Source organism: Glycine soja, chromosome 4 (genome assembly GCF_004193775.1).
Source record: "Glycine soja cultivar W05 chromosome 4, ASM419377v2, whole genome shotgun sequence".
Classification (NCBI taxonomy): Eukaryota; Viridiplantae; Streptophyta; class Magnoliopsida; order Fabales; family Fabaceae; genus Glycine; species Glycine soja.
In genome coordinates, this window is record NC_041005.1 from 6942219 (window position 1) to 6952466 (window position 10248).

General features: G+C 31.1%; 1 protein-coding gene across 2 annotated transcripts; it reads left to right on the top strand.

The window, feature by feature from the left end:
- The first annotated feature begins 3558 nt into the window (after positions 1 to 3558).
- LOC114409112 (casein kinase 1-like protein 4) lies at positions 3559 to 9769 on the top strand. Of its 2 annotated transcripts, none has more exons than XM_028372427.1 (15): positions 3559 to 3893; positions 4071 to 4111; positions 4582 to 4651; positions 4753 to 4901; positions 5129 to 5224; positions 5347 to 5417; positions 5977 to 6038; positions 6121 to 6184; positions 6316 to 6400; positions 6532 to 6658; positions 7231 to 7313; positions 7989 to 8043; positions 8534 to 8664; positions 8872 to 9048; positions 9277 to 9769. In XM_028372427.1, the coding sequence occupies exons 1-14, from the start codon at positions 3818 to 3820 to the stop codon at positions 9043 to 9045; spliced, it is 1284 nt and encodes a 427-aa protein (XP_028228228.1). In that variant the 5' UTR covers positions 3559 to 3817; the 3' UTR covers positions 9046 to 9048; positions 9277 to 9769. The 2 variants fall into 2 exon arrangements, with proteins under 2 accessions (XP_028228228.1, XP_028228227.1); XM_028372426.1 differs by having other exon boundaries at positions 3561 to 3893; positions 9211 to 9769.
- The last annotated feature ends 479 nt before the right edge of the window (positions 9770 to 10248 follow it).

The window sequence follows — 10248 nt, forward strand, 5'->3', positions numbered from 1 at the left end:
AATTCATAAATAAAATAACAACTACATAATTAAATAATATATGACTATTTTTCATTGAAATAAAATAAACAACTACAAAATTCATATATTTACTATTAAAATTTATAACTATTTCATAACACCATGCAATCATACATATTATTTTTTAAAACACAAACAATACCTATTTTTAAAACAAAACTAACAAATAAACTATCTATTTAAAAACATTTTTCAAAACATAAATATCTATTTTTAATTTTTTATTTGAATTAAAAAAGGTCATACAGATCAAGTTGATCTGTATGAGTCATACGGATCAACTTGATCTATATACGTTATACGGATCATATAACACTTACAGATCATGTTGATCCGTACGAACGCACAAAAGAAAAACGAAAACGCAGTCATTAATGGAGACGCGAAGCTTACCTCAGCGATGGAACAACAAAACAGAATTGCAGGTCCTCAATGCCGACAACGAACCACCCAATGCGCGGCAAATGAACCTCCAAGGAAAGCAAACAACACCGAAAGGAAAAGAAGCTCGAACGTCGTCGCGAAAACAACCAAACAACACAGGAAAGAGGAATGTACAGAACGCGTGAACAGTGTTGGGTGTATAGGTTTTATATTTTAAGTGAAGGACATTTTCGTCCATTCGTTTAAAATGCTGGGTGCACCAACAATAATGTTGGGTGCACCTAGCAACACCCGAAAGTGAGGTATTGGGAAGTGAGGAGTTAGGGGACTGGGAAGTGTTTGGGTGTAGAAAAATAAGATAGGACAATAGTGTTGTTTTTCATGCTTTTGAAAAAGTAAGGAGGTGTGAATAACAAAAATTAGTTAGAATAGTAATTTTCTGCTCTGAAAATGACTGGACCTGAATGTGCTTGTTAAGATTATATTTGATAAAACTTTTAAAAATTATTTTATTGAATCAAATATGCTTGATAAAATTATTTATTGAATTAGTTGCAAAATATAAAATTATATAAATAAACATGAAATTTTAACTTAAATAAAAAAATATTAAAAAATAAATCTAATAAATATTCAACAACAAAAGAAAAAAGGGAAATAAATATAAAAAACTAAAAATTATAAGAAAACTTTTTATAAAATACTACTTTGAATAGTCTAAAAAAATCCTAAAAATTATTAAAAAAATCATTTATCAAAATATTAAATAAAAATTTTAATTAATAAAAAATTATAAAGTAACTAAAATATTTTACTGAACAAACTCTAAATTCTGAATTTAATTTTTTAAATAAAAATAGTACTATTATTATGCATTATTATTATCTATCTCCTCAAAAGAAACGCAGCTACTTTCTTTGACCACTCATCAGTTTCTTTTTCGACAGTTCTTTAAAATCCTTTTCGCAGTTATATGTCATATCATATATTTCCAACAAAAAAATATCAATATCATATATTCAAATGAAAGTTGGGTAATATTTTGAGTTAAACGAGTGCATTAATAAATTTTCATCTCGAACTTCAAGTAAAGTCAATACAAATAGTAATAAATAAATATTTTTTATTTTGGTGGGGCAATATTATATTTAATTCATTTACACATACCACACTTGCATCAATTTGCTCTCGAGATTCTCAAATAAAAAAAAATCTTGCTCTCGAAAATGTATTGTTTTAAAACATTATCTGTAAAACTGTAATTGCATAAATTGTCATCAAGAGCTGTAACATGTTTAAACCTCAAAATATGATATACAGTATATTTTTTCTTTTCAAACTTTTTTTTGTTCTTGTTATAATGTGAAAATTTTGAATTCCATTACTTAACATTTTTAAGATAGATAACTTTAGTTTTTTTTTTTAATTAATCTTGCATCCTAAAATATATAATTAAATATCTCAAAAGAATAAAATAACTTAATTATAATGTACTGCCATCTAATAATAAGTTATTATGTATGATGAGATCGTTAATTTTTATATTAGTTATTTCAAAATAATATTAATTGATTTTTAATTTTTTATTATCTTAAACCTTTCATATATCATGAAAAATAAATTCTAATTAATTTAGAATTCGATAGAAAAATAAATAAATATTGATCAATAATTTTTTTTCCTCCTAAAATTGAACACTTATTATCTAAATAATTTAATTTTAACATTAGTATATTAATTATTCGTACTTGATCGCTCCCTCTTAATTTCTAATCATTGATAATATGATCTTTTTATGCTAAAAAAACATAAGATTTAAACTTATGATAAAAAATAATAAGCATGTCGACATTCACATCATGGGTAGTGCTGAACGTAGTTTGTTTACTGAGACATTGAAATAAATATAATATGTGCTGCTGTCCAAGGATTGGATCATTACATCTGTGTAGGTTAGAGCTTTGGAAGTTACTTGTAAAGTTCCATGACGTTGATTACTTTCATTAGTTAGTTTATTTTTTCTTTTGTTTGCATTCCAAGATCTTTAATTTATTACTGTATGAAAAACATATTTGAAGATTCAGAAAAAAAAAAGCATATTCGGAGAACTCCCTGCCTTAGAAAAACTCCTCATCTATATATAATCAATGATCAAATTATTTAAAATGATTTGTTTTAAATGCAGAGTAGTATAAATATAACATGTTATATAACTAATCATAATTCTGGCCAAAAGATATACAACATGACAAAAGAAACAAATTTTTTAACAAATCATTTGATAACTGCAAAACTTGGTATTACTGTGTTTAAAGTAAGTTTTTTTTTTCTTCAGAAAATAAAATATTTTTTATCCTCTTATTAAGGAATTCAATGTGTATTGTGTTTGACGGTGTATTTTTTTAAAAACATTCTCTGTAAATCTGTAACTGCATAATTGTAATCAAGAGCTGTAACATGTATAAACCTCAAAATATGATATACAGTATATTTTTTCTTTTGAAACTCTTTTTTAAAAGAATTAAAATAAAAACACCAGTAATAGAAATACTGAAATAGGATCAATTTCCTTCCTTTCTTGGCTTTGAAGTTGGAGTATCTGACCATTGACAGCCTTATCCGGTTGAATTCCCTACCGCAACAAATACGGAGTAAATCCTTTATTATTATTTGAAATTTATTAAATATTATAAAATTTTGCAAGTTTTATTTTTTATTTAATGAGTCTTATTCATATTTTTTTTTTATAATTTTAATCAGTTTTAACTTTTAACAAATATTAAAAAATACAGTATATTTAAAGGGCTTTTATCATAGGAATGAACAAGAAGGAGAGAAGGACGGAGCGACCACATTAATTGAGGAATTGAATTATTGGATCCTGCTGACTCAGATTGCGTTTATCCAATGCAGATAAAGCTGGAAGAAAAAATTATTAATTTATGTTCCTTAGCGAGAATCAGAGGAGTAGTAGTCGGTTATTTGTTTATCATTTTTTCCGTTTTCACAACAACAAAATTCAAAACCGTGTAGAATTTTCAATATTGATTTTTAACACCAACTAAATAAATTATTAGTGAAAAAAAAACTTCAAATCTAGTTAAAAAAACATTATAAATATTGAAAATGTGTTTGGCAAACACAAAACAAAATAAGAAACCGTGTTTTTTGAAATTACACATGTGTTGGAACTGTTACCTGGATTGGTTGCTTGTGCTAGGTAACAGCACAGAGGAATGTTGAGCTGAGCTCGCTGGATTGGACAGGTCAGCAACCTACTTTTAAAAACAAAACAAAAAAACCAAACCCTACATTCCAACATTAATCATACATCTATTCCTCGTCTCCATCATTTTGTGTTGTGCTCGCTCTGTCTCTGTAAAGCGCGTTTCAGCACCCGTTACCGGCGAACATGGAGAGGGTTATCGGCGGGAAGTTTAAGATTGGTCGGAAAATCGGAAGCGGTTCGTTCGGAGAAATTTATATTGGTCAGCAACACCACATATGTTTCTTTCTCCTTTGTTTTTGAAATTGATTGGAGTATGCATGTATATTATAATTACAATTATAACATGATAGGCATAGTTAATTTTGCAGTTTTGTATCTATTTATGTACTGTTGTATACATATGCTGATTGGTTATTGTTTTTTTTTTTTTTTCCAGCATCAAATATGGATACCTCTGAGATTGTCGCCATCAAGATGGTTAGTCTTCTTTTATTTCTGGGTTCTCGCCCCTTTACCGTGCCACTCAAATTTCGTTTGTGTTGAATATTAGGACCTGCTTAGGTTGAAATTTTGTTTTTACAAATTACTGTAAAAGTATTTTTATTTTTTTAATTGTATCTTATACAGATCCTTGGAAACAAGAAATGCCAAAATAATGTGAATGGAAATGTAAAATAGGTTCTTAATTTACATAATTTTAGTCTCAGTTTTATTTTTCATGTGCGCTTCCTCAGCATGCGGATGCTGGATATGTGCGGTTGATTACATGGAGTTAGGGATAAGTGTTGGAAACTTGGAATAAGCATAGTCCGTAGTGCATAAAAATGAATAAAAGCTTGTGTCAAGTTTTAATAGAGAACTTTGCTTGTTAGATGTCATATTCAATTATTCAAGAAATATACCAATGGTCTAATTGTGAGTTATGTTGCTGTGTTCTAATGTTGTAGGAAAGCAAGAAGACCAAACATCCACAGCTATTGTATGAAGCAAAGTTATATAGTATTCTTCAAGGAGAAAGTAAGTTATATAAAAGAAGCACCTCAATAATTTAAATGCTCTCAGAACATTTTCCGAGCGTAATGCTAATTCTTTTGTTCTTCTTACTCTTGGAATTTTAGGTGGTATTCCAAGTATGAAGTGGTGTGGCACTGATGGAGACAATAATGTTCTAGTTATTGATCTTCTGGGACGGAGTCTTGAAGACTTTTTTGTCTACTGTGGGAGGAAGTTTTCATTAAAAACAGTTTTGATGTTGGCCGATCAGATGGTAACCACTTATTCATGTCAGCATTGCTTGCCTCAGTTTTCAAGGAACCTGCATTTCTTCCATACTGACTTCTAATTTGTCTTCTGGATATTGCTATGTTTCCTACAAGTTGCTGTATCAGTTTTGTCTTTAAAACTACATGTTTTAGTCAATGCTTGCATCCATGGAAGTTTTCAATGAAAGCGCAATAATAGAAAATTAAGTCGATTTCATTAACTTGACTACAGCTGACAAGAATAGAGTGCATGCATTCCAAGGGATTTTTGCATAGAGACATAAAACCAGATAACTTCCTTATGGGTCTTGGGAGGAAATCAAATCAGGTAATATCCTCAAAATTATTTCTATTTAATGGCTAACTAAGTTGGACAGTTTTCCTCTCTGATAATTCCTTTGATTCCTACAGCTTCTTATATATGTTTTCTGCAATTTGTTACATTTACAGGTTTATATTATTGATTTTGGACTAGCAAAAAGATATAGGGACCCTAACACAAACAAACATATTCCTTACAGGTCTGTTCTGTTCTGTTCAGTTTTATTTTATATTTTTTTATCTCTTCATGTTATGAATCAATGTTTTCCCAGGTGTGGCAGTGTCCTGTGTTGTAAGGTTTTCTAGTGTCACAAATGTATTTGATTGCTTTTCTGTCTCCCTAGATGCCTTTTGATTTTCTGTATATACAAGCTTATTTTTATGATATTGTGTTAATTAAAGTGATACAGTTTTTCTTCTTGCTTCATTTTTCTTGTTCAAAATTTGTATGGTTAAAATCCGGTAATCATCATGATCTTTTTTGTAACTGGTAGAACCATTGCCTATATTACCATCCTTGCAGTGTATTTTACTAAAATAGATATTCTTTTGTTTTCTGATTTCTGAAGTAAAAGTACATTATTTTTTTTTAGCAATGGGAAGCCTTCCAACTTGTGATCTGTGGAATCTCAAATAATTCTTTTTCTGAATTCTTCTGATTGATTCATTCTCAGTGTTGCTTGTGCTTTACCAGTTTTAGTTTAACTAGCAAGGATCTCATGGCCTAATATTTGTTTTAACCTTAATAAACTCATCCAGAGAGAATAAAAGCTTAACAGGAACTGCACGTTATGCAAGTTGTAACACTCACATGGGAATTGGTCAGTAGAAAGAACTTTTCCCTCTGTATAACTGCAACTTATAACCTACAAATTGCCCACAAATTGGTTTTTATTTTGTCAGAGCAAAGTCGTCGGGATGATTTGGAGTCTCTTGGCTATGTTCTTATGTACTTTTTAAGAGGAAGGTGAGTTTCTTCCTATTCATTGTAACTTTCCAGGCATCCTCATTGAAAAACAAAATGGTGCATGTAAAGTATCGATGGTACAGGTTTTTCAGGTAAATATATGGCTTGACTATCTGTTTCTTGCATTTCAGCCTTCCTTGGCAGGGTTTGAAAGCTGCCACCAAAAAGGAAAAATATGACAATATCTGTGAGAAGAAATTATCAACTCCCATTGGGGTATGTAAATTAAGAGCTTCAAAGAATTTCTATTATTGGGTTAATCAAATTTTAGTTCTTGTCTTGTAGATTTTCTTATTGAAGTTTTCTGTAACTCAGAAGTTTACTGATTCCAGATTTCTTGATATTAGATGCTTTGCAAGTCATATCCTGCGGAGTTTGCTAGTTACTTTCACTATTGCCAATCTTTAACATTTGATCAACACCCAGATTATGGATACTTGAAGCGCTTGTTCCGTGATTTGTTCAAAAGAGAAGGTATTGGTTGTCTGTTTTATCATATTCTTGATTTCAAATACTTTTTCTGCTAGTGGGAAATATAGCCCATTGTTTCTTAAAGATGAAACTTCTTGTATTGATTGATTGCTTTAGATATTAAATGCAGAAGTATGATATCTTAAATGAATGCCACCAAGTATTTAACCTTTCTTCCTCTTTCCTCTTGCTATGCTACATTTTATGCCAAAGTATCTTTATTTTGGCAGAGTTATTCTTCATTGAGTATAAAGCTATAGGTTAGAGATCAGCCCTACTTCAGTACAAAACCATTTATCCAATTTTTATAGTTTATTGTTTTCAACCTTTATTCTTCCTCCAAAATCATGTATTCAAATTTTTCAGGCTGTGCAAATTTTATGAATTGTTTCATTTAATTCTTAATGTTTGTTAGTATTTATGGCCTTATGGGATTAAATAATTTTAGTTGTATCATGCATTACCAATCTTAGGGTTTCAAAGTTTTATTATCATGTTTTTGCTAGTCTCAAGTTATATTTATTTATCTTCTCTTTTGATATAACAATTTTTGTTTGGCTGAATTCAATGAGCAGGATATGATTCTGACTATATATTTGACTGGACCATCCTAAAATATCAGCAGGCGCAACAGACAAAGAAACAAAATCAATCATCTGTTAGTACTTGGACTATTTTAATAGTTATTTTGAATAAATTGCTTGCCATAATGTATCTCCCTTGGAGAAATTATTGCATGGTCACAGACCACCATGGTCCTGGTCAATCTTTACGACACATAATCAAATTATATGAGGTCTTGATAAACTGAAAATTTCGACTATGTGCCATGTGGAGGTTGATCAGTTCCATGGACATGTAGTAGTCCCAGACTATGTAATAATTACCCCCCCTCCTATTGCGAGTCTGTGACCAATTACCTTTGACTTTTATAGGGCATATCAAGTGAGAACTTCTTTTATTGTGAGAAATGATAACTATAAATTTCAGCCATACAACCATACATGATAAAGGGATGATCAAGATTATAAGTTAGTCAGTGGTCACATGATTACTTAAAAAGTGTTTTGTTTTTCTTTTAATCTTGACCATTCAAATATGATATAATGGTCTATTCTATATTTATAGTTCTCATTTCTCACAGTAATAAGAGTTTTCATTTGATATGCTCTCTCTTTCTCTCTCTCTCTCTCTCTCTCTATATATATATATATTATTATCTTGCTTGCATTTACTGGAATGTTTTAAGTTATATGGATTTCTTTTTGGCTTGCATATTTAACTTTCTTGATTTTATCCTCTTACTCACTATGTATGTTGTGACAATGTGCAGCCTTCAACTGCAGTGCCTAGCAGTCTAGAACCAGTAGTTGTGGAAAAACATAAAGGTAACTTAGATCTTGTATCATGTGGTTAAAGGAATTATGTACTTTTTCCCAAGAAAGGCAGTATTCTACTAAGTTTGTGATTTGCATGCTGAGATTTGTATTTTCTTGTAGATTGAGTTGAAATTTAAAGTGACATTTTAAGCTTTTAACACTTTTTGGAAAAATTTAAAAGAAAAAGAAATAATTGGTGCTTACACTTTAAGTGAGGTATTTTTGTTGGAACTTTGTTGTCTTGGAAAGCAAAACATAATAGCTTCTGATATGCAAAGATAGTGGCCAATACTCCTCAATATGGATAGATATTTCCCAATTAACTGTTTCTATTATTATTATTATTATTATTATTATCGTTGTTGTTGTTGTTGTGATAAGGAGCTTTTAGTTGCTGTAATAGCGTTGAACTGATATAGTCTTACAATCCTGCACTACAGTGAAGGAATGCTCTCTATAGATCACGTTCTCATGCCTATGCTTTACATTCCCTTTTCAGGAGTCAATGATTCAGCTCATGTTACTGTAACAAAAATGTTGGCCAATCTCGAACGTCCAAGTGCACCACGTGTGCAGCCTAAGCCATCTAATGTTCAGAATCTGGATGCCAAGAATCATATTGAGAAACATGTAAGTCACCGTAATGAAATTCCTGCCACTGGCTTTCTTGCTTCTATTCCCTATTTTAAAAATAAATAGCATACCCTCTATGGATTACTAACATATGGTGATATTGCTACTTTCAGTATGTTAGAGTAGTTAGTTCAATTATACTGATTTTTAATTTGAATTTTGTTTAGCTGAAGAAATTCATTTGATTGACATAAATCTTTGCAGGGTGTGAACAATAGTCCATCTACTTCCTCTGCCACTCCCAAATCCTCTACAGTAAATGCCTCGAAACCAGAAAGGCCCGCAGGAACCTCAAACCTTGGTCGTGTATTTGGGAGTAATGCCCGTGTTTCAAGCAGCTGGATTCCTTCACTACGCCGAATTTCTTCTGCCAAATAGTAGGTAAGAAAATCACTTATCTATAATATGAAGTTGAACTCTGCTATATAATTACCAGGCTCTCGGCTTTTTAGTTACTGATTGCTGTATTTTGACTATCACATTTTGTCATAATTGTAGAATATTTTTGGCCTAGCCACTGACTAGGTTTTGTTTCTCGGACAGGATTTGAAGGCCACTTACAGCTTTTTTTCTTTTTTGCAAATGTCGTGTACATATGTTGTCCACCAGAGGAACATTAGACTGTAATGAAAAGCAAGATACACTGACATGACAAGCTTCCTGCACATGACACTATTACCAAATGTATTGGCAGATACATTGTTGTGGAGTGAGGTGGATGCTCTCAATTTTAAGATTTGGAAAGAGGGAAAGTAAGGGAGTATGAACGATTTTGAAGAACGAGGTATGCTGTGGATGTCTACACACGAGGTTCAGGGTAATTTGGTTGGTGGGCCTTAAAATGTGAGAGTTTGGCAGGTTTTTTCTCTCCTAATAATGATGAATCAAACATGTATGAGTGAGGGGAAGCCACAATCATTCTTATTGTACCCGTCTTTTTTTTTTTCCTATTCATCTTTTGTTTTTCAAACATTCAGTATACAAATTCGGTTGTCTTTTCCTTTGTACAGTTTGTTTTGCATACAATATAATCACATTGTACCCCAATCCCAACAAGGGAATTATTCACAAGTCAATCCTATTCATAGCTATTTGAAACTAATCAGATCCATTTTTGTTCTTGTTGAAATGGTGTTGGAGTCCAATCTTTGGACTTGGGTTAGTATTCTAATTTCTTAACCTTCCCGTGGTAGTTAGGATTAAAAGAAGTGTGACAACAAACAAACATTATACATTTTAAATTAATATAGGACCCTGCATACGCTGGTGTATGCACGTCTCTTTCAATTTTGAGGAAATGATAAAGATATAATCAGACTTATATCAAGGAATGAGCGAGTTAACTTTGATGCCTTATACTTGGTGCTGGTGGCTGCATCTTTTCATTGCCAATCGGCATACTTTAAATTTGTTTATCACGTAATGGTCCCCTGAAGGATCGCCAACTGATTGATAAGTCAGAATGACAAATTGTATCAAACTAAACTGTATTTATCTTAGTAATCAGCAACAAAATTAAAGAAAATAAATAGTAAAGAAGGAAAGAAAAGCACCCTTTGTCGTTTGCTTTAATTAACAAGA

Excerpts from the sequence above, each read along its gene's own strand:
- LOC114409112 (XM_028372427.1), top strand. The coding sequence starts at position 3,818 with ATGGAGAGGGTTATCGGCGGGAAGTTTAAGATTGGTCGGAAAATCGGA. Across the intron at positions 3,894-4,070 it reads GTTCGGAGAAATTTATATTG|CATCAAATATGGATACCTCT; the intron begins GTCAGCAACACC and ends TTTTTTTTCCAG. Across the intron at positions 6,039-6,120 it reads TAACACTCACATGGGAATTG|AGCAAAGTCGTCGGGATGAT; the intron begins GTCAGTAGAAAG and ends TTATTTTGTCAG.